The sequence below is a fragment of the Schistocerca nitens genome, chromosome 4 (genome assembly GCF_023898315.1).
Source record: "Schistocerca nitens isolate TAMUIC-IGC-003100 chromosome 4, iqSchNite1.1, whole genome shotgun sequence".
NCBI classification, from domain to species: domain Eukaryota; kingdom Metazoa; phylum Arthropoda; class Insecta; order Orthoptera; family Acrididae; genus Schistocerca; species Schistocerca nitens.
The window spans coordinates 381,456,363-381,482,608 of NC_064617.1; the positions used below are offsets into that span (position 1 = coordinate 381,456,363).

Below are 26,246 nucleotides of genomic sequence, written 5' to 3' on the forward strand. Positions count from 1 at the left end.
TTAAATCAACATGGATACAGCACCTTCAAAGACAAATTACCCCAGTGGGTCAAATCCCACAGTTGAAAAACCGCAAGTGGTCTATTCGGATTCTGGGGAGACCACAGAAGTGTGCATGGAGGTAAATCGGAATACCTCAAAACCCCGTAATAACAAAATCAAACCAAAATCTAGAATTTGGCTAATGACATTTAATGTAAATTCTCTCTTAAAAATGGGAAAACTAAAAAGCATCCTGGACAAATCCAGAGAACGTAAAATCAAAATTATTGCATTTCAGGAATCACGATATACAGATGAAAATCCTTTTGATTCGGAAGGATACAGGATATACAAAGGAAAACCTGGAAAACGAGCCATGGCAAATTGTCCACAATTTGGAACTGGATTTATAGTAGATACATCAATACTTGATTCAGTCGCAACTTTCAAATCTTACTTGGGTCGGCTCTCCCCAATGACAATAAAATCAGCTAATAAGATATACACCCTAATCAACGGACATGCACCAACTAACATCACTAACAAAAACAAAATAGAAGTAGAAGAATTCTGGAACCAATTAGATAATATTCTCCAAAAAATCCCAAATAACCATGTCAAAATCCTTATGGGCGATTTCAATGCACAAATTGGTAAAGAAAAGAAATATCGATATTGGGTAGGTAAATGGTCAGGGCGTACACAGACCAACCGGAATGGCATGCGACTCATTGAAATCTGCAGAAACCATGACCTATTTTTCAAATCAACATTTTTCAAGAAAAGAGCCTCGAAAACGAGAACTTGGATCTCACCTAATCCATTACTAGGTGAATATCAGTTGGATCATGTAATCATCTCCCGCGTAAATACAGTAGAAATCATGAAACTTAAAGTCCTTAATGGCCTAGACCTAGATTCCGACCATTACCCAACAAAATTCTCCCTAGATGTCATTCCAGAAAAAAGAAAATTCACTAAGAAATCTCCACACTGTAAATATGATGTACAAAAGATAAATGGCAATGAACAATTTACAAAAGAAACACAAAATTTAAAACCACAAAATTGGCAACAACTGCAAGCAGGACTTTTAAATGCAGCTGAAACTGTAGCACCGCAAACAAGAACACGTAAACACCCATGGTGGACAGATGAGTGTGACCAACTCATAAATCTCAGACAACAGGCGTGGCAAAATTGGTTGTGCAACAAAAATCAAAAGACCCTGGAAGATCTCAAAGATACCAGGAAAACAGTCAAAAAAGCAATACAAACAGTCCGTAAACAACACGAAGACAAAAAATTGCAAGACATAGAAAATGATTTCAAGAAAAACAATTCCCGAAATTTCTACAGAGTATTCAAACAAAAATTAACAAAGTACTCTCCTCCATCACTCCAGTTCAAAAATGACCATGGGGAAATTGCTCATACCAACACCAAAAACTGTGAAATTCTTGCAAAATACTTTTCTAAATTACTGAATTGTGAAAAGCCTGCAGAAAAATTTGAGTTCCATCGTACACAACGAAACCCAGAGTCAAAGCCACCAAGTTTACAAGAGATTAAAGAGATAATTCAGTCACTGAAAAGTAAAAAAGCATCAGGAGAAGACCAAATCATCGCAGAATTATGGAAAAATGCAGGAGAAAATCTTATTGCAAAACTCAAAGAAATTATACATGAAATCTGGAAAACTGAAAAAATCCCCACAGATTGGAAGACTGCAATCATACATCCTATGTACAAAAAAGGAAGTAAAACAGACCCCAACAACTATTGTGGAATCTATTTATTGTCAATAACATACAAAATTCTGTCTAAAGCCCTACTAAACCGTGCAGAACCTCAGCTGGATTCAAAACTAGGCGAATACAAAGGTGGGTTCAGAAAAGGTCGATCTTGCATAGAACAAATCCTTAACTTGAAAAACTCAATGAAATATTTACATAGTACTTCAAACAAAAGTTATGTCATCATGTTTGATGACTTTAAAAAGGCATATGACAGTATAGACTGAGAATCCCTTTTTGAAGTATTAGCAGAATTTGGACTAGATCAAAAGACAACAAACATCATAAAAGAAACACTCACAGAGACCAAATCCAAAGTAAAATTTATGGGAGAATTGAGCACAGAATTTGAAGTAGACACAGGGGTACGACAAGGGGATGTACTGTCCCCAGTGCTCTTCAATTGTGCTCTTGAAAAAGTTGTTAGAGAATGGAAAAAAGCAGGTGCACCAGCACGCAGACTGGGACCAAGACATAAGGGCATAGAATTACACTGTTTAGCATTTGCTGATGACATGGCACTGATCGCACAAGACATTACCGATGCACAGAAACAGCTAGAATTATTACAAGAACAGGCAGCTAAAATAGGATTACAAATTTCATTTGAAAAAACAAAATTTATTACTGACGTCAAAGATGCACTTTCTGATTTCAAAATTGGTAATAACTACATCTCTCGAGTAAAAGAATTTAAATATTTAGGTGAATGGATTGCAGAAAATTGTAATGAAAAGAAATCTGTCAGATCAAGAGTCCAAAAAATGGAGATGGCGTTTCAGTTAACAAAAAACATTTACAACAAAAAGAGTCTCTCGTGGAACTGCAAAATACGACACTACACAACAGTAATTAGACCCGAAGCTCTCTACGCATCTGAGACACTAAACCTTCAACACAGAACACTAAAAGAGGAATTAGAAGTGAAAGAACGTAAGATAATGAGGAAAATCCTAGGACCAAGAACTAAAGATGGGGTACATTATCCAAAACCCAATGCAGAAATATATTAAAATATCTCCAAAATAACAGACACAATGCGCATGAGAAGAAGCCAATTCATGGGGCACTTAGAAAGAATGGACTCAAACAGGTTAACGCACAAAATCCATACATTTTTAAAGAACAAAACTACAAGACCGAACTGATACAAACAGACGGAAAAAGACCTGAGAGAATTAGGGTCTCCAAATCTACATGATAGAAATGAAATCAGAAAAATCACAAACACATGGGGTTTTGAGGAAGAAGAGAGAAAAACTAACTGACATACATGGTCTACGCAATGAAAGCTAGCCCATTCGTTGTTTATGAAGGAATACTGGGCGAAAAGGAAGGCCAACAAATGTTGATTACGCGTGGTCCTAAGTGATCCATCCGCGAAGAAGAAGAAAACCATTTGGTCATGTCTACAACTTTGACATAATAAAAGTACGCAACAGGGGCTGTGAAACTCAAAGAGTCTGTAAATTAGTCAATACATTGCCCTAAAATAGGGGTCACAGATCAACATTACCAAATAGAAATATTTCAGCAATGACTACACTTAGCTAATTTTTGCCATGATGGGAAGATTTGCAATCAATATTTATTAGCCTCCAAATAGAAATCTGCAAATGGTCCAAAGTTGTATATTAAAACTTAACAATTCAAATGTACACTGTGCAAATTCTTTGTTGATAGTCAGCCAAGTCTTTGATAGTATTGAAGAAAGCAGTGTTTGATTGTTCCACGATATGTGTAATATCTCTATGCAATGCATCCAACAAAGAACTGGAGGATTAAAAAAATTATAATGCTGGGTGGCATTCATTAATTCATTCATTAAGCATGTTCTGTAGATCCAGTCAAGAAGAACAACCTGCAGGTATGTAGAATGAATCATGGTAAACATTAACAAAAAGTAAGCAAATCATAGAAACTTAATCTATATAAGATGTTATCAATAATCTATCGTTACAAATGCTTACACCTAATGCTATTTGTACTTACAAAATGCAAATTTAACCTAGTAAAACAGAAATAAAGCCACCATGTTGAAAAAACCTACTGCTTCGTCAGGTATATTAAATAGCTGCTGTTTACCTTTTACTTGATGACATTAGTATTTACTCAAAGAAAATTGTTGTGGACAGAACTTTCCAATCTCTAAATCTAGATATTCTGATAATTTGCAGAAAATTTGGATACTAAGATATGTTGTAATTTTCTTCTGCTTGGGATTTGATCAAAAGTATCCAGACACCCCTGTGTAATGCAAAGTTGGCCACTAGGTGTCACTCAAGACAGACTGGCTAGTGTAAAAGGTATTAGGGAGGACTGTGTTGTCAGTAAAGAAGCAGTAACAACAGAATGGGGTGTAACAATAGAATGGGGTGGTCAAGAGATCCCAGTGACATCAAATCGGCTGCCAATCGAGTTACAATCACATCAGGGGTATTTCAACTCTTCTAAGGCTACCCAAGTTGACTGCTGATGGTGTAAATGTGAAGGAAGAGCCATAGCTAAACTAAGACCAGGCAGACCTCACGTACTGATAGACAGGTACTGTCAAGCATTTCATTTCAGAGAGTGAATGTAAAAAATTGCATGAAATCAGTGGAAGGAATCATTTGGTGACCAAGACATCAACCTGAGTCTAGTGTCATGTTACCCCAACCACAGCATCATGCTTCTCACCTTGTTACATGGACAGTTATCCTGATGGAAGATGTCATTGCCTTCAGGGATGATATGTAGCATGAAGGGATGCAGGTGGTCTGCAATAATGTTCACACAGTCAACAGCTGTCACAATGCCTTTGCTTATTACACAGGTCCCATGCAAGCCCAGGTGAACAGGCTCCACAGCATACTACTGCCCCCACCGGCCTACATCCAAGGTGGAGTGCATGTTTTGAGCAGCCATTGCCTGGATGAAACCATAATGGGACATGATCATCCATCCGATGTAGCAAGAAACATATTCCTCTGACCAGGCAACACATTTCCATTGATCTACAGTCCTATGTTGATGACCCCTCACCTACTGAAAATTGTAACTGGTAGTGTTATTGGGTCAACATGGGAATGTGAAGCGTGGGGGTGGTCATCTTGCAGATCCCCCTGTTCAACAATATGCCCAAACAGTATGCTCTGGATCAGTTGTGCCTGCACTAACAGTGTACTCTGTCATCAGATTGCCCACAGACTGCCACCTTTACACAGTAGGCAAACCTCTGATTTTCAAGTTCTTTGCTGCAGTGTGGATGTCCACAACTTGTTGCCTATGTGTGGTTTCACAGTTCTTCAACCATTGCCTATAGATGTCCTTGACAGCAGCACAGGAACAGCTGACTGGCTTTGCCATTTCTGCACTTCTAATTCCTAGGCAATGGGCTACAAAAATCTGCTCTTTTTCAAAGTCATTTATGTGTCATTTCCCATTTGCAGCCTGCCCCATTTGCCTATGTCCCACTTCCTTACTTTCCTTACCACATCACATGCCCACTACACAATTACACAGCATTCAATTTTGCAGTGGACAACAGTTATAATTTTTTGACTCATTGGTATATCTCATAGGTAATCCTAACAATTCAGCATAAGATTTTAATATTATTCTAGAAATAGCACCATAATGAGGATAATTATTAGCTTTTTGTGAAATGATGAATTTTGTAATCCCATAGTGGGTTGTATTTTTGTAACTAATGTCTTTTGGTGGTCCATTCAATGTCTGACAAACTAAATCTAATGCATCTGTGTTTGGTTGTTTACTAGAGAGTGTAATACTTACTTCCAGTGTGAGGAAGTAGTAAATGAATTTGATGGCCAAGGGATTCAATGTATCAGCATTCTGACTACAGATACTTTCATAAACCCCAATTTCATTTGCATTGCAAAATTTTTTTGACCTTGTTCAATGTTCTTGCTTTATAATATATCAGTTTTTTGTTATATTCTTGGCGTGATTTATTTTTTGAAAACAAAAAGTCAATATAATTCCTAGTTTAAGGGAAAAGAAATCTTCACTGATTCACTAAGAATTAGAAACTATCTAAAACATACATTAATGTAGGTAGTAAAGCTAACATCTCATTGAACAATGCAGGCACTGAGACATCAATAGACACATAAACAAGACTGAGAACTTTGCTAGCTTTCAGACAAGCCCTTTTTTACTCTGGTATGGGCATGAGTTTGTGTGCATATGTATACTCTACAGCTCTGTAAAAGGATTTGTCTGAAAACTAGCAAAGTTCTCTTTCTTATTAAATGTGCCTTTCAAAGACCTAATACTTGCACTATTTGGTGAAATAGTATCCTTAAATAAGTTATTTACATTCCACCTGGACTTTTCATTGCCATATGGTAAACATGCAATGAAATAGTCAACAAAGTGACAAGAAAAATAAAAATCTCATAACAATGGTAATTATTTGAAGCTGAAAAAAGATACAAAAGCCATTTGTAAAGTTATTAGATCAGAAACTGGCACAGAGCAAAAATCATGAAAAATATTTTGTTGCTGACAGAAAATAACAGGCTCTTAAAGACAAGATATGTTGTGATCAGTATAATATGTACTTTAGCAATACAGCAAATCAAATAATTTAAAAGTAGTATGCAGGCCTCTCAAAAAAATTCAATGCTACTTTTAAGTCTATGTTTAATGTAAAAGGTACAGACACAGATGGAACAAATAATAAGTTCTTTATAGCATTGCTCTTCCCAGTGTCCTTTCTTTCTCCTCTTTCCTGCGTTTTCCCAAGCTGCTGGAGTTGGCGGTCGTGTTTGCATGAGGTGTGATTACTTGTGTGTAAGAATGATGTGAGTTTCTCTTTTGCCGATGAAGGTTGTGGCCAAAAGCTTTGTGTAAGTGTCTTTTAATTGTGTGTGTCTGCAACTTAATGTGTGCCATTTACAGTAAGTAGCAATCTTTATTTTCCTATATTGTTGGTCATTCAAAAACAAACATTTACGTGGATTAGATAGTTTTCCTGATTATGATCTTGAAAAAGCTTCTGACTGTTATAAACAGTACAGTAAATGGTTAACACTTGCATCTCAACTGGTTAATTCTTTAAAAATCCTAAAAACAGCTAAATGAAGAAAATGTAATGAGCTCTTTTCTGGTATGCCAATTTAATGGTTGTTTCTGGAAATTAATTAAGATCTTCTCATTCTAACTACAAAGCTACTCAATGTGTAACTTGACTTTCTGCCTATCCCTGAAGACTATCTGTTATTAATTTATGGAACAAAATGTGTCAATGAATGGACTACAGGGAAATTATTGTTGTATGAAAAATATGTGTGGCTCTAACTAATTCAGTTCTATATTGATAGCTATGTATGCATGCTTACAGGCACGTATTAAAACACTGGTAGAGAACATGGTGCTTGTATTTCTGTAGATCTGTGAAAATCATTAGGCATAACTGGCAACAAGTCTCTTATTCAAAGGTCACCCAAAAATGTAAAGATTTATCTCAAATGCATAGATAAGGTATTACGTAGAAGACTGTTGGTAATATTAGGCCATAATGATATCAAAGAAACTGTCTTTAGGGTAACAATAAATTATTGATTGCATGTGTCATGATCCAGGACTCTATTCTAAAACATACATTAGTCCTTCTTTCTACTTATGAGGCAAATTACAACAGTGCTGAAATATAACTGACAATGGCAACAGTATATTGTTCAAGCTACAGATAGAATGCCCATTGTCAGCAGTAGCTACATAAATCCCCTTGATTACTCAATGATTCAAATAAAATAATAGTAAAGAATAAAAAAGTAAAAAAATAAGAAAAGAATAATAAAGAAAGATTCACTACTGAGATTCTGGAGTTGATAGTCGTGTGCCCATGAGGTGTGTTTGCTTGTATGTGTTAATGGTGTGTGTCTCTCTTTTACTGGTGAAGGCGATGGCTGAAAGCTTTATGTAAGTGTCTTTTAACTGTGCCTGTCTGCAACTTAATGTGTCTTCTTTATTGTGAGTAGCAATCTGTCTTTTTCTAGAATGAGATTTTCACTCTGCAGCGGAGTGTGCACTGATATGAAACTTCCTGACAGGAGAACTTATGTAAAGTTTGGAAGGTAGGAGACGAGATACTGGCGGAAATAAGGCTGTGAGGACCGGGTGTGAGTCGTGCTTCGGTAGCTCAGATGGTAGAGCACTTGCCCGCGAAAGGCAAAGGTCCCGAGTTCGAGTCTCGGTCGGGCACACAGTTTTAATCTGTCTTTTTCTACATTGTTGATATTCCTACCAGGAGATTCTAATGTTTGATTTTTAAAGAAAGAAAGACAGAAAGAAACTATCAAATCAAATTCACACTTTTCCCCTCTTCTGCAGTAAAATGATACAATAATGAGTCTTGTCAACATATAGTTGAGGTGAGCACTGAAACTGAAGTCCTAGAAGTAGATCTACTGAGAAACTTCAGACGTATCTGCCATATGAAAGCTCCTGAAACAAAGTTTACAAAAGCTGGCTGTGCTTTATGTGTACCAAATCTAGATCAAACAGAAAGGCAACGATTATAGCATATGGTGTACACTTTAATTCATAATTAAATCATGGAGTAATCTGGGGAATCTCAGTAACCAGGAAGAGAGACACATAAATTCATCCAGGAGCATGTACGTAACAGTTAACAGTTATATCTAAAAACAAAGATGATGTGACTTACCAAACAAAAGTGCTGGCAGGTCGATAGACACACAAACAAACACAAACATACACACAACATTCAAGCTTTCGCAACAAACAGTTGCTTCATCAGGAAAGAGAGAAGGAGAGGGAAAGACGAACGGATGTGGGTTTTAAGGGAGAGGGTAAGGAGTCATTCCAATCCTGGGAGTGGAAAGACTTACCTTAGGGGGAAAAAGACACAGGTATACACTCGCACACACACACATATCCATCTGCACATACACAGACACAAGCAGACATTTGTAAAGGCAAAGAGTTTGGGCTACAGCTAACAGTTAGTTAAATATATTTATTTGCATGTTCTTTGGATCATAAGTGTTGTCACTTGCTATGACGTGGAAATGAATAGCTGAATTCAATATGTCAATATATAGCTGAATTCAATATGTCAATATATAGCTGAATTCAATATGTCTGTACTTCTGTTGAAGGGACTCACTTGCAGGAAGATTCAAAACTATAACCGCAAATGGAAACACCAAATATGTGAAAAAGATTGAACCTGACCATCTGGCATCAGTATGTAAATGTGAATGAGATGGGGGGGGGGGGGGGGCGGCAATATGTCTGTACTTCTGTTGAAGGGACTCACTTGCAGGAAGATTCAAAACTATAACCGCAAATGGAAACACCAAATATGTGAAAAAGATTGAACCTGACCATCTGGCATCAGTATGTAAATGTGAATGAGATGGGGGGGGGGGGGGGGCGGCAATGTGGATGAGATGGGGGTGGGGGGAGGGGGGGGCAACATTTCACTCAATAAATGGATTAACAATTAAAATAAGGTGGAAGGCAGTGGGATATCACCAGTAAATGTAAAGTTAATTTAATCTGTCAGAAAACTTATAGCTTTTTCTTTCTAATGCCTCAGGGGGTCTGTTTACTGGTAAATTTGCAATTACTGGTGGTACTATACATTTATTCTGGACTGACAGAATGAAAAATATGCGAGATGAGAAAAGGGCTGTATAGAAAAAAAGTTCATCTTCCATTACAACAATGAAAGGTGCTTAGCTGTTGGAAAATTGAGGAATTAAAGAACAAACCGTTGGGATATTCAGCTATTTGGCATCCTGTGTCCTCATTTTAATCCCACATACAAAGAAATTTGTAGCTGCAAGATCTATATACAAGACCTGTCCCATATATCCTCCCTCCACCACCTACTACAGTCTGGTCACAAGCATCACTTATTCCATCAAAGGCAGGGATATCTGTGAAAGCAGTAATGTGAACTACAAACTAAGCTGCAGCCACTGTGTTGCTTTGTATGTGGAAATGACAACCCCAATGCTGTCTGCCTGTGTGAATAGCCACCAACAAACTGTGGCCAAGAGACAACAGGACCATCCAGTTCCTGAACAAGCTGACCAACACAACATGTTTCACTTCAATGACTGCTTCACAGCCTGAATCCTTCCTACCAACAACAGCATTTCTGACTTGTGCAGGTGGGAGCTCTCCTTGCAACATATCCTGCATTCCTGTACCCCCCCCCCCCTCCCTCCCCTCAAGGTATAAACATCGCTAATCCTTGTCCTTCACCCACCTCTACCCTTCCCTGCTCCCACTACGCAGCCTTCAATTCCACCTATGCCCCCACTAGCTTTTTTCACTTCCTCTACTTCTCTCCTTTTCTGATCGCCTCCTCTCAAAACTGCAATTAGCAGCCCTACCCTGTCCGCATCACATCTCTGCGTGCTCCCACAAGTAGCATTACATCTTCCGCCCACTCCTACCTCGCTATCCCTCTTCCTCCATGCCCCAGCCTCTTCCTTAACCACACCACTGCTTCTCCAATTAGGCACAGTTGCTATATGCCACCTAGGCTCACCGATTAGATGGTGGTCATGTGTGTGAGAGTTGTGCTTGTGTGAATGGGTGTGTGTTTTCTATTTTAGAAGAAGACTTTTTTGCTGGAAGCTCTGATGTATAGCAGTGTTTTTGTTAACTGTCTACAACTCAACATCTCCTCTACATGTTGAAGTTCAATCTATCCTTTTCAGAAGATTGTTGTTATTTCATCCTGGATTTTCATTTGTTTAATTTTTATTGAATTATATCATCTGACATCACAGAATAAAAGTACTGAAGAATCAATATAATCACCTGTGACTTTTCATTAACCATAATATACAGGATAGAATAAGTTTAACATCCTTTTGACCATGCCTTAGTACTGCACACTCCAAGACACTGTGCTGAGACTAAGAATAAGATATAATGGACATCATCAAACAAGATAAGTTAAGTGTCCAGTCCCTAGCAAATAAGACAGGAACTGAAATTGAGGGCAGCAAAGCAAAAGCTGTTTTCAAATGTTCCTTTACAAAGGAAAACACAGGAGAACTGCCCAATTTTAATCCTTGTATGACTGAAAAGATGAATGAAATAAGTATTGGTGTCCATGGTGTTGAGAAACAGCTGAAGTCATTTCAAACTGAACAAAGCATCAGGACCCAATGGACTCACAGTCAGATTCTATACTGAATTTGCAGCTGAATTACCCCTCTTATCCAAGTATCCATGAAACTACCATCCAGTGTCCCTGACATCGTTTTGGTGTAAAATTTTAGAAAATATATGAGTTCAAATATAATGAGGTATCTTGAACAGAATGACCTCCTTAACACCAATCTGCATGAATTTTGAAAATACCAATCATGTGAAACACAACTCACACTTTTCTCACATGATGTACTGAATCAAGGCAACCAAGAAGATGCAGTATTTTTTGATTTCCAAAAAGCAAGGTTATCAAGTGAAATTTGTGACTGGATAGAGGACTTCTTGGCAGGGACGAATACAGCATGTTATTTTGGATGGGAAGTCATCATCAGATGTAGAAGTAACTTTGGGTGTGACCCAGAGAAGTGTGTTGGAATACTTGCTGCTCATGTTTTATATTAATGACCTAGCACACACAATATGAATAGTAAAATCAGACTTTCTGCAGATGATGACGTCATCTATACTGAATTACTATTTGAAAGAAGCCACATAAATATTCAGTAGGATATTGATAAGATTTAGTTGGATCTCGATAAGATTTCAACAAGATGCAGAGACTGGCAACTTGTTCTAAATGTTCAGAAATGTAAAATTTTGCACCTCAGAAAATGAAAATGAAAATAAAATAAAATAAAACACAGTGTCCTACGACTGTAATATCAATGAGTCATTGTTGGAGCTGACCAACTCACACAAATACCTGGGTGTAACACTCTGTAGGGATATGAAATGGAATGATTACATAGGCTCAGTCATAGGTAAATCGGGAGGTAGCCTTTGGTTATTGGTAGAATAATGGCGAACTGCAATCAATCTACAAAGGAGATTGTTTACAAATCACTTGTGGAACCCATCCTAGAATACTGTTAAAGTGTGTGGGACCCAGACCAAGTAGGACGAGCTATTGAATGTACACAGAGAAGGGCAGCACGAATGGCCACAGGTTTGTTTAATCCATGGGAGAGTGCCACAGAGATACTGAAGAAACTGAAATGGAAGACTCTTGACAACAGACGTAAGCTATCCTGACAAAGACTGTTAACAAAGTTTCAAGAACTGCCTTTAAATGATTACTCTAGGGATATACTACAACCCCCTTTGGATCACTCACAAAGGCATCATGTGGATAAAATTAGAATAATTACTGCATGCACAGAGGCATTCAATCAATGATTCTTCCCACGCTCAATATCTAAATGGAACAGGAAGAACCCCAAATAAGTGGTACAAAGGGATTTACCCTCTGTCATGGACCTCATGGTGGTTTTGCAGAGTATAGATGTAGATGTAGAAGTTGGTATAATTATTAAAGCATCACATTCAAATTAAGATTCAAGTTTTACCCATCATATCTTTGATTTAGCTCTGTAAGCAGTTGAAGAACACTGAGTCAGACCAATCCACTGCCCAGAAAAAGATGTCAGCAAGACACATTGTAATTTTTAATACCAAGATTCGAAGAAAACAGGGGTGAAAGGGTTAGAGCATGAACTGTAAATCATGTAATAATACTTTTTATTTTGAGATGCTGAGTCGCAGATAGGCACAACAAGAAGACTGTCACAAATAAAGCTTTCCACCAGTGCATGATGCGGGTAAGGGGGAGGCTAGGGCGGGGAGAGTTAGGGATGTAAGGTAGGTGTGAGAGACAGTGAAGTGCTGCTGGGGAGCACACAGGGACAAGATGTAGAGAGGGTAGGGTAGCTATGTGCAGTCGGGAGGTTATATGGAGGGCAGTGGAGAGGTAGGGGTGGGGAGGGGGGGGGGCATTGTGGATAAGTAGTAAAAAGACTGGATGCAAAGGTGGAATGTGGGCTGTGAAGAGCTGGAGTGGGAACAGGGATGGGGCTGGATGGATGAGGACAACGACAAATGAAGGTTGAGGCCAGGAGGCCTAGGGCAACATAGGATATATTGCAGGCAAAGTTCCACCTTTGCAGTTTAGAAAAGCTGGTGTTGGTGGGGAAGATCCATACAGCACAGGCTGTGGAGCAGTCATTGAAATGAAGGATGTTGTGTTGGGCAGCTTGCTCAGCAAGAGGATGGTCCACTTGTTTCTTGGTCACAGTTTGTTAGTGGCCATTCATGTTGACAGACAGCTTGTTGGTTATCATGTCCACATAGAATGCACCATAGTGGTTTCAGCTTAGCTTGTAGATCACATGACTGGTTTCACAGGTAGCCCTGCCTTTTATGGGATAGGTGACATTTGTGACCAGACTGGAGAAGTGGTGATGGGAGGATGTATGGGACAGGTCTTGCATCAAGGTCTAATACAGGGACATGAGCCATGAGGTAAGGGGATGGGAGCAGGGGTTGTGTAGGGATGGACAGGTATATTGTGTAGGTTCGCTGGACAGCTGAATACCACTGCGGGAGGGGTGGGAAGGATAGTGCGCAGGGCATTTTCATTTCAGGGCACAATGAGAGGTAGTCAAATGCTGCCAGAGAATGCAATTCAGTTACTCCAGTCCTGGGTGATACTGAGTTATGAGGGGGATGCTCCTCTGCAGCTGGACAGCGAGACTTTGGGAGGTGGTGGGAGACTGGAATGATAAGGCATGGGTGATTTGTTTTTGTACAAGGTCGGTAGGATAATTACGGTCTGTGAAGGCTTCAGTAATACCCTCAGTATATTTCAACAGGGACCACTCATCACTGCAGATGCGACAACCATGGGTGGCTAGGCTGTACAGAAGGGACTTCTTGGTATGGAATGAGTGGAAGCTGTCGAAGAGGAGGTATTGCTGATGGTTAGCAGGTCTGATATGGATGGAGGTACTGATGTAGCCATCTTTGAGGTGGAGGTCAAAATCTAGGAAGGTGGCTTGTCGGGTTGAGTAGGACTATGTGAAGCAAATGGGGGAGAAGTTGTTGAGGTTCTGGAGGAATGTGGATAGGGTGTCCTCACATTCGTTCCAGGTACCAAAGATGTCATCAATGAATCTGAACCAGGTGAGGAGCTTAGGATTCTGGGTGTTAGGGAAGGATTCCTCTAGACGGCCCATGAATAGGTTGGCACAGGATGGTGCCATGCGGGTGCCCATAGCCATACCCCAGATTTGGCTGTAGGTAATGCCTTCAAAAGAGAAGTAATTGTGGTTGGTTGGCTGGTTGGTTGGGGAAGGAGACCAGACAGCGTGGTCATCGGTCTCATCAGATTAGGGAAGGATGGGGAAGGAAGTCGGCCGTGCCCTTTCAGAGGAACCATCCTGGTATTTGCCTGGAGTGATTTAGGGAAATCACGGAAAACCTAAATCAGGATGGCCGGACGAGGGATTGAACTGTCGTCCTCCCGAATGCGAGTCCAGTGTCTAACCACTGCGCCACCTCACTCGGTGAGTAATTGTGGATGAGGATATAGTTGATCATGGCGACTAGGAAGGAGGTTGTTGGTTTGGAATCTGTCGGGCATTGGGACAGGTAGTGTTCAATACTGGTAAGGCCCTAAGCATTAGGAATGTTAGTGAACAGGGAGGTGGCATCAATAGTGACGAGCTGGGCACCATGTGATAAAGGGACAGGAACTGTGGAGAGTCAGTGGAGGAAATGGTTGGTATCTTTTATATAGATGGGTAGGTTCTGGGTAATAGATTGCAGGGGAAGCTCTATGAGAGCAACAATTCTCTCAGTGGGGGCACAGTAATCATCCACAGTGGGGCATCCTGGCTTTTTCTAGGTGGCAGGTCTGAGGGTGGATAAGTGTGAAGGAGGGGGAAGGCTGATGTGATTGGATTAAGTGGAAAAAGTTGGTGTGAAATGTTATAGAACAAAGAAAGAGTGGAAGTGGGGGGGGGGAGGGGGGGGGGAGTTTGTACGATTAGATACAAGATCATATGGCACCAGAAAGGTGCTTGAAATAACATGTGAAAATACAGGAGAGTGATCAGTTTGAAGGTACGGGATTAATGGTGTTGGGAGGAGTAATGTGGAATGTAAGACATTGGACAAACAATCAGCATGTCTTGTAGCCATCTGTTGTGCATGACCGAGGTGGCTGACACAGTGTGGTTCATAAGTAGAGCATGCAGGGCATTTTGTAAGGCAAAAAGTGAAACACAGGAAAGAAAGAGAAAGAAGGACGGGCTTTGAGTATAGTGATGCATTAGGAAACAGTAACAAAGGAAGACAACACTGGGTTAGGATCAAAGAAAAGCTGTCAGGCAAAAATCAAACAATGGTAAATCCAGGATGGAATGTAACAATATTATGAAAAGGAAAGTTGCTACTCACCATACAGCGGAGATGCTGAGTCGCAGATAGGCATAACAAAAAGGTTGTCGCAAAAAGCTTTTGGCCAAGAAGGCCTTCTTCAAAACTAGACAACAGACATGCACACACACACTCACACAAATGCAACTCCTTCCTAAACACCCATAATCCTAAACCCCCACCTGTTTCAGATTCACTGATGACATCTTAGCGATCTGAATCGAGGTTGAGAACACCCTATCCACATTCCTTCAGAACCTGAACAGCTTCTACCCAATTTGATTCACCTGGGCCTATGCAACCCAACAATCCAGCTTTCTAGATGTTGACCTCCACCTCAATTATGGCTATATCAGAGCCTCTGTCTGTATCAAAGCTAGTAATCACTAGCAATACCTCCATTTTGACATCTGCCACCCATTCCATACAAAAAGTCCTTTCCATACAGCCTAGCCACCCATGGCCATTGCATCTGCAGGGATGAGCGGTCCCTCATGAAATATGAGGGTCTCACTAAGGCCTTTACAGAGTGTAATTATGCTCCCAACTTTGTACAAAAACAAATCTCCCCAACACCTACCAGCCACAGAGGAGCATTCCCCTTGTAACCCAGTACCACCCAGGACTGAAGCAACTGAATTACATTCTCCGCCAGTGTTTAGACTATCTCTCCTCATACCGTGAAATGAGGAATGTCCTGCCTACTATCCTTCGCATCCCTCCCACAGTTGTATTCCGTCGTCCACCAAACCTACACAATGTACTTGTCCATTCCTACACAACCCCGGCTCCCAACCCCTTACCAAATGACTCATATCCCTGCAACAGACCTCAATGCAACACCTGTCCTATACATCCTCCCACCACCACCTACTCCAGTTCGGTCACAAACATCACCATCCCATCAAAGGCAGTGATCTACAAGCTAAGCTGCAACTACTGTGCTGTATTTTATGTGGGAATGACAACCAACAACCAATCTGTCCACATGAATGGCCATTGACAAATTGTGACACGAAACAAGTTGACCACCCTTTTGCTGAGCATGCTGCCCAACACAACATCGTTCATTTCAATAACTGCTTCACAGCCTGTGCCATATGGATCCTTCCCACCAACAGCATCTTTTCTGAATTGCACAGTCATTAGCTTTTCCTACAATATAGCCTACTTTCCCTTAACAACACAACATCCTTCATTTCAATGGCTGCTTCACAGCCTGTGCCATATGGATCCTGCCCACCAACAGCATCTTTTCTGAATTGCGCAGTTGGTAGCTTTCCCTACAATACAGCCTGCTTTCCCGTAACACTCCTGGCCTCAATCTTCATTAGTCACTGTCCTCACCCATCCAGCCCCTTCTCTGTTCCCATTCTAGCACTACACAGCCCTCATTCCACCATCGCACCCAGTCTTCTTACTTCTTTTCGCTACCTCCCACCTCTCCACTGCCCTCCGTCTAACCTCCCGACTACACATAGCTGCCCTACCCTTTCTCCACCTTGTCCCTGTGTGCTCCCCAGCAGCACTTCACTGTCCCCCACCCCTACCCTATATACCTAACTGTACCTGCCACAGCCTCCTCTTTACCTCCAACCAGTTGCCACTCCCATCATGCACTGGTACTGCTGTTCACAATGTGGCATCATTTGCCGTAGACTGCAGTCATGTGTGTGTGAGTTGCATTTGTGTGAGTGCTTTTGTGTGTGTATGTGTGTGTGTGTGTGTGTGTGTGTGTGTGTGTGTGTGTGTGTGTGTTGGTGTGTGTGTGTGTCGTCTATTTTTGACAAAGGCCTTGATGGCCAAAAGCTATATTAGTGACGGTCTTTCTGTTGTGCCTACCTGTGACTTAGCATCTCCGCTATATGGTGAGTAGCAGCTGTCTTTTTCATCATATTGTTACATTCCATTCTGGAGTTTCCATTATTTACTTTTTATTTGGCATTGATCTGGTATTCATACAGCCATGAGACACATTATACACTTGACACAATTGTTTGCAGTAAACATGGTGTTTCAGAAGTAATGGTCAATAATTCACATGTGGACAGTACAGACTAAAAGCAGCTAAATTGTGCCAATAAAAATGGGTCCACAAATCAAGCATTGTTGAGATACAATACGTTTTCTGTTGTGGTTCATCAGTGGCTAAGAACACAGGGCATCTCTAAACGTTAAAGTAGGTGTTCAAAATGTTGTACTTGCATCTGAATGCAACATGGAACTAGTCTCTGAAATGAGTTGTGAATCCTCTCAGGCAGTCCTAGGGAATTCTAAAAACGCTGGAAGGCTTCTTCAATCGGCAAGCACAATTCCTCAAAATGGTTGACCTCGGTAGTATAATGATGCTTTTGACATGACCCCACACACAGAAATCCACGGGACTTAAATCCACAGGCCTTGGAAGTCATGACACACACCCTTCTCTACCTATCCAGTGCTTACCATATACTCGAGGTAGAAGCTGGCACATTTGTAAATGAAAATGTACTGAGGTGCCATCATACTTGAACCCAATGTTCAGGCATTGGTCCAGTGGGAGTTTGGAAGTACAGTCCACAGAGACTGCATGTACTGCTGCCCAGTTATTCTCTGTGGTAGGAAGTGTGGTCCAATTATACAGTCTCCGAGCAGTCTGGCCCAGACATTCAATCAATAACACTGCTGATGTCATGATACTGCTTACAAACAGGGGATTCAGGGTACACTGCTGTTGCAACTATTGACAGAAATTCTCTCTATGAGGGAATTCTGCATTGTTGACGGCTTGCATTCACTGGAGACGATATGGACAGAGTACTTGCTGATGTAAAATCTGCCACAAACTGCTATGACTCAGGAAATGCTCTTGGGTAGCAATCATCCTTGTTGAAGTACTTGGATGTTTGAGTACAATGCGTAAAACACTTTCCTCAACATCAGGTGTTATGGATCTGGGTCAACCTTCTCATACATCATGTGCGAAACTCCTGGTTTCTCTAAAGTACTGATATAACTTGCTATATGTACATCTGTCGGGCTGCCTGCGGAGAGAAATAGCTTTTTCATACAATGTGTGCCTCAACACATTGCCATTCGCTTTGCCATAGACAAAGTGCATGTCAGCATACTCTTCATTGGTGTAACCTCTGTCCATGGTGCCTTCATGTTCGTAACTGATTGCGAAGCCAGTATGTCACAGTACACATAAAGTGAAAGGGTAGTAGTTGCACATGACCAAACAAACAGATAGTCATTCCCAAACATTGAGATACCAACATAAATACCTTGGTATATAGGAGCATTTGTAGTTGGCTCCCAATCTGAATTAATGCAATACCTCAGCAACGTTAATTTGCGGACCCATGTTTACTGGAGTTTTTTTGCTACTTTTGGCCACTACTTCAAAAATACCCTATGTATTCCCAAAATATTCATCCTATGCTCACAATCGTCCTCTGATACATACTCCCACATATATGCAATCAAATACCAATTCTTAATATAAAAATAAAAAGTAACAGTTCATCACAATGAATTTTTCTTCTACTGTGGGTAACTGGGTTTGGTTCTAATAACCAACAACATACCAAGATTACAAATACTATGACTCTTTTTTTTATGTATTTCAGAATCTTGGTCTAATAATGGTTACTAATACCTGAAAACAGTAATCAGTAATACATTGAAAACACATTTCTCTGGAAGTCCAGAATGCTGCCAAAATTCCTACAGTTCTTAATGTTGCTTTTCTTATATGTAGATCATGGCATATATTGCCTAGTTAGGCTTGACTATGTTACAGTAAAGTCAGCATTATTAATACTGTGTCAAGTAATTTTCTCATAATATAATATTCTTCCCAAATACGAGTATACTAATAGAAATGCATGGCAGTTAAAAGAAGAAAACAAAGTTGAAGAAAGACATATTCAGAAAAGAGTGAGAAACAATACAGTGAAGCTAGCACACGAGATGGAAAAAGGATAAAAAAAAAAAGAAATAAACATGGTTGCTGACAATGTGACAGAAATACTGATACACTTTTTGGAATTTTGAGAGGGTATCTACACCAATGATAGCAGATAATGCTTTAGTTTCCTCTTGAATGCAGCATGGTTTTGAATCAGGAATAGGTTACTGACTAGTTTATTCCAGACTCAGATGCTGGTCACAACGGATCTTCTACAATAGTTATAGAGTCATGATAAGTATTTGATATCCAAGGGGAGGTACTGAGGACATCAGTACTAAGAAAATAAAACCACTGTCATCCCAAACATTAGGGCAGTGTCGTATACTTTAACACATTGCTCAGACTGAAGAAAACAGAATGTGCAAAGATCAAGTTGTGCATGTAATCACAAGCATCCTAAGTGAGCATAGAACGTTCTGACACAATCAAACAACCCTATGTTACACACATATCGTATGCAAGCACTCATGGTTGGTTTTTGAGACCCACTCTCCGAACAATAATAAAACTACTTGTATACATGTTTGCTCATTTATAGGTTACAAGGTTGCAGAAAATTCTGCACCTCTAATACTTACAGGAAAATTCTGAATTTAATTCAGCCAAATTCTGCACCCTCAAATGTGGAAACTGAATAGAAGCTGATTGGAGGATATGATGTGGCCCAATGAGTCACAACTTTGCCTCATTTAAAATGATACATAGCATCAAATGCACTGACAGCTCAGTGAGGTGTTTAACTTAAAGTGTATGGAGGGTGCAGTTGAAGTGGGACACACGTGTAATGTTTGTAGTTGGAAAGGTGAATGGTCAACTATGGTTCATTGGGAGAGTTCTAGAATTCTAGGAAAGTGTAGCTCATCTATAAAGGAGACCACATGTAGAATACTTGTATGACCAATTCTTGAGTACTGCTTGAGTGTTGCAGGTCAGATTTATGGAAAATATCGAAGAAATTCAGTGGCATGATGCTAGATTTGCCACCAGTAGGTTCAATCAACATGTGAGTATTACAGAAATACTCCATCAACTCCAATGGGAATCCATGGAGGGAAGGTGACATTCTTTTCGTGCAACATTGCTGAGAAAGTTTAGAGAACTGGCTTTAGTAAATGACTGCAGAATGATTCTATTGCCTTCAACATTCATCATGCATAAGGACTGTGAAGACAAGATACGAGAAATTAGGGCTCATAAGGATGCATATATGCAACCATTTTCCACTCACTCCATTTGCAAGTGGAAAAGGAAAGGAAATGACTAGTAGTGGTACAAAGTACTGTCCACTATGCACCATATGGTGGCTTCTGGAGTAGATATGTAGATGTATATTATAAAGTTTAGCTGTGGTTTTACACAGTATTAGCATAACGTCTCCTGTGGTGACTAATTTTTTGTCCATTGTGCTTACTTGTCATGAAAGTGTGCTTACATACTCTGGCACTACAATATGAACAAGAAAATTCACTAGTATACAAACAGCACAGAATGCTAAATACAGTTTGTGTAGGCACGCTCAAAGAAGTATTAGAAACTGTATGATTACAACCAACATTTTTAAACTGTATTAATAGCTACAAAATTTTGACCTCGATCTGAGATCAGTTCCTAACAGTAGCACAACACAGAGTCATGTTGTTGTGTGGCTAGTGGAAGGAAGTGTAATATAACAAACATGTCTTGCACCTTGTGTAGCACATGTCACACTAAATTATTCACATTCATTTCAAGGTCTGTACTATTATTGAGCTCGATTTTTTTCCAAATCAATCAATACAGACTCTACAGTGCAAAGAGACTAAATAATCTCAAACATTCCACAATAAATAACATTGTCTCTAATTAGCTCTTGTTGCAACAGACAAATAGAGAAATGTTTCATTTGTGGCTCCAAATTTATTTAATAATACAAGCTGTCACAATTGAGTTTCCCTATCTGCCATGAGGTACATAAAATATGATCTTACCTCTCACGAAGTTTGAAATAATTTTCTAGATGTCCTGGTTTGTCAAGGTTCCTCTCAATATCTTTAAGCATATGATGAAGATATCCTCCTATGTTTTGTTTCTCATATGGATTTAACTGTGACAACAGATCATTTTCCTCTATCCAAAAAAATGGAAGAGCATTTTGTTTCAGCAAATAGTCCTTGAAATCATTAAGCATCTGAAAAATGCAGATTATATTTTTTAAGAATAACATCTTGCAATAATTACATAATTTAAATGGGAACTGAATGGTTCATTTAGTCAATTAACAGGTAAAACAGTATTTGCAGTATATAGTCTATTAAAGAATTTGATACCTGATTGGATGTCTAGGACCTCCACCTCAGTAACAACATGGAATGCCATGGTTCTCTGTATAAACCATCAGTTATGATTAAACTCATAGACAATTATTGGCCAGCACTTGGTCTATTTCCCCCATTTGCTTTCATATATGTAACAATGTTACATTACATTTCTTTGTTATTGTCACTGTTGCATAATTTTATGAATGTTGTACATATAATGGTAATGTTGCCTTTTTTATTCACAGTGTTTTATTTGTTTCATTAGGTTGCAATCACATGTTTGATCTTGGACCTTAAAAAGGAGTTGGCTTTGGCAAGTACTTATTATAGAAATTACACTGACTCTCCACTGACTCCACCAATTTAAATCCTGGATTCCTACTTTTATTTATTTATTTATTTATTTATTTATTATCATCCCAATGATCACATTTGTGATATAGGATTTGTCAGGGTACATTTTAACAACTATATAATATCTTTACAAAATTTGTATCTGTGCTGAATTCATATAAATCTATCTTATGTTTAATACAATATACAACTAATAAGTGTTTTTATAACATAATTTATTATGCACTGATGTAATTTCATTTGTCACATTAACTTAAACATATATTTTATACAGTTGCGTAGAGATATTCACTTATGCTGTAACAGCATTTGTCAAGCATATGGTTCTTTAGAACAGTTTCAAATTTATCCTCATTTTCCAGCTCTTTGATATGTTTTGGTAGTGCATTAAAAAGTTTGATGCCTTGATTACATACATGTTTCTGGCTTCAGGTCCTTGTTACAGCTTGTATGTGGAGATCTTTACATTGCCGTGTATCGTAATTATGGAAGTCTGTATTGGTTTTCATTTTGTCCTGATTTATTCTGATCACCAACAGACATTTCAGAATGTATAATGATGGAACTGTTAAAATTTTCAATGCTTTAAAAAGGGGCCTACAATGTGTTTGAGGTGGGCTGTGGGTCATTATCCGAATAGCACGTTTTTGTAATTTGAAAATCTCATTTAGACGACAATTTGTTTTTCCCCAGAATACTATCCCATAGGATGCAATGGACTGAAAATAGCCAAAATGTACTAATCTGGTACAGTCATTACTACAAACTCTTGAAATTATTCTAAGCACAAAACATGCTGAATTTAGTTTTAGTGCTAAGTTCACCACATGGTTCTTCCAATTAATCTTCTCATCAATGTGCATACCCAGGAATTTTGCACACTGTACTCTTTCAAGTTGTTTGTCAATGTTAACACCACTTTACAATACACCAACATCCATAATGCCCATTGTCTTGATGCTATTGGGCAGTACCTCTCCCAGACCCTAAACCCACTACCTCATACCTTCTGCACCTTACTAACTGTAACCTAACATACAATTACTTCTCAGGCATACTAACAAATCTAAGGCACAGCTGTGGGCTCCCGAATGGCATACACTATGCCAGCCTCTTTATAGACCATGCAGAGAAAATCTTCCTAGCCTCCCAGAAACCCAAATCCCTGATCTGGTTAATTGGTGATATCTTCATGATCTGGACTCAGAGTCAAGAGACCCTATCCCCATTGCTTCACAACCTCAACACTTTCCCTCCGACCCACTTGATCTGGTCCTCCTCAACTCAGTATGCCACCTTCCCAGATAACGATATCCTCCTCTCTGATGGCTCCATCCACATTCTGTCCCTGTTAAAACCATCAACAATGTCTGCATTTTGACAGCTGCCATCCGTTCCACACCAAAAAATCCTCCCATACAGCTAGACCACCCAGGGATGGCTTATCTGCAGTGACAAGAACTCCATTTCTCAGTATGTTGAAGGACTCATAAAGGCCTTCACAGACAGACACTATCCCTCAGACCTACTCTGCAAACAGATTCTCCCTGCCATATCCCCACACACAACCAACCCTCCCACCACCCTCAAGAACCAGCTACAAAGGAGCAAGCCCTTCATCATCCAATATCACTCCAGACTGGAACATGAGAACCACGTACTTCATCAGGACTTTGATTATCTATCATCATACCCTGAAATGAGGGATATCCTACCCAAGATCCTGCCTGCACCTACTGTCCAACCAACCTCTACAACATCCTAGTCCATCCCTACACCACTCCCAATCTCAGTCCCTTACCACAGGGATCATACCCCTGTGGAAGACCAAGGTGCAAGACCTGCCCAACCATCTATCCAGCAATTCATATTCCAGTCCTGTCACAAACTTGACCTACCCCACCAGAGACCAGGCCACTTGTGAAAGCAGCCATTTCATATCTGCTACAATCATTGCACAGCTTTAATATTGGGGTGACCATCAAGCAACTGTCCACTAGGTTGAATGGCCAACATTAAACCATAGCCAAGAGCAAAGTGGACCACCCTGTGGCACAACATGGTGCTGAAAATAACATGCTTGATTTCAATGGCTGCTTCACAACCTACATCATCCATATCCTCTCCTCCACCACCAGCTTTCCTGAACTGGCAGATGGGAGTTATTCTCCATTCCTGGAATAATACTGTCCACAACCTACGATAATCTACTAGCCCCATACACTCCAGGAACAGTTTCTGACTCCTTTGTCCATCGCATCCTCACAATACACTTTCCCTCACCCTCATTATGTGCCACTATCTGCTGACAACACACCCACCAATCTTTTCTGCTCTCTGCTCCTCTCCTTTTCCACTTCTGGTATCCTCCGTCGCCCCGCTCCCCCTCAATAGCCAATATCCTAATGGTCTTGCCCGAGCCCTGTCCTGCCTGAGCCCTGTCCTGCCCTCTCCTACAGTAGCACTTGCATCCTCTGCCAGGCAGTGCTCTTCTCTGTCCCCCTCCCGTAGCCTCCAATCCCTTCCACTTCTATGTCCCACTCCAGATTACTGCTTTTATTCAACACAACAGTAGCAGACTGGCCAGAACAGCTGAAGATAGCGGTTTTGTGTGCATGAGGTGTGCCTGCTTGTGTGAATATATGTGTGTTTCCCCTTATTTTCTGAAGAAGGTTCTTGACAAAAGCTCAGGGTGTCACACACTTTTTGCTGTGCTTTACTGCAACTCAGCATGTCATCTTTACGACAAGTAGCAACCCATATTTTTCATAATTATTTAAGTTACATGACAGACAGATTAAAATGATTGCAGAGGTGAATTAGACAGTAGCATATTACAAATGTGAGAGTTCAGACAGCATACATTTTATAATAACTCAGCAATACGAACATTGCAAAACTGTAGTAGATTGTAAGTTCTAATCATGCCGTAGTGAATATGGGTTAATGAATGTTGTATCGCTAAATATGTAGAAATAAAATGCAATCAAGTTTCTTTCTTAACTGACCATAGAATAATGAGTATAAGGCATCATGAAGTATTATAAAAACATGTAAAGATAAGGTAATGAACAAAAAACTATAACAGAACATGCCATATGGTACACCTTGAATATGATTATTAGCTAGCATGTGATGCCACAAATATCAGATCTAAGAAATGTATCTAAATATTACATCTATATCAAAAGGAGAATTTTAATGAGATAACTGTAAAATTGCAAGACACTTACCATTTGGAGGTGACAATAAACAAACAATAGGAGAAATCATATGCTAAGGCACAAAGGTCCCCAGTAACAAGAACTGCTCAAATGTTTACAATATGTTGCAGCTTGCAGCTCTCAGATATTGAAAAAAAGACATTTTTATATGTTTAACATCAAAGCTGCTATTTACTTATGACTGATTATTTTGGTCATTGAAGTTCTGAGATACATTTAAATGTCCTAAATTTAAATATGTGCCTTCTGAGAATGGGTAAAGCCCAAAACTAGTCAGCCAGTAAATAACAGCTTTGGTGTTAAACATTAAAAAATGTATTTTCTTCAAGAACTGCTCAGATGGTCACCCAAGGACGATGTCCTATGGTGGCAAAAATACTATTTAATGAGGCCATCAAAGTGAAAAAAATATCACAGCACTGTTCAGAGCATGTTATCTGTGAGAAAATGTTAACCAGAACGGAGAGCTCTATCTTGATTTCTATGCACTTTGAATTCAGTAATGAGATTGATGATTATCTAAGGAGACTAATGGATATTAGTCATCCAGGATGTACTAAGCCTCTTGTTAACTCCACTGATACAAAGACAAAATCTATATTGTATCAGAGTCACCTGACTGATGACCATGGAACACAACTAGAATATTCAGTCACATATCCTAATTTAGAGGTAATGGATATACCCTGTCATCAACCAACTTACAAGGGAAGAGTCAGAGTAACTTCAAAAATAGACATCATTGTAATAAATATAGTATCAGCACACTGTGTGGTGGAAAGACATCCACGAACCATAACATGATGCTCTATTTTATCACTGGAAGGGAAACCCAAGACACTACAGATATCATGTGCTTTTGGTCAAACTAGAACAAGAAGGATAACTCTGAAGAACAGAGATGAGTGTTTTATTTTCCATTCAGCAAATCATTGGGTTGGTGATGGAGACTTTAAAGTACTAGAACTGACAGAGACTGTACATAGGGCAATTCAGCTATGTTCATAACTGGAGCGCTGAACACCACATCTTCAAATAACTACACAGTTAGAAGTCACACAGACCAAGATCAGCTGATCTGGATGGCCAGGCTGTAGGGAAATGATGGCTGATAATTCTAGGATTTCCAAAATTCCTCTGAAGCAGCTGCTTCATTGGCTGTTCAATATGCAAAGAAGTGCTATCTTGTATAAAAATGATTCTACCCACA

At 39.6% G+C, this 26,246-nt stretch overlaps 1 protein-coding gene across 1 annotated transcript in view; it reads right to left on the bottom strand.

The window, feature by feature from the left end:
- Positions 1-26,246, bottom strand: part of LOC126251833 (cyclic GMP-AMP synthase-like receptor) — a 304,227-nt gene that overhangs the window by 19,951 nt on the left and 258,030 nt on the right. Inside the window, exon 9 of the mRNA XM_049952498.1 lies at positions 21,129-21,328. Coding sequence (XP_049808455.1) covers positions 21,129-21,328 — 200 coding nt within the window. The remainder of the gene's footprint in view (positions 1-21,128; positions 21,329-26,246) is intronic.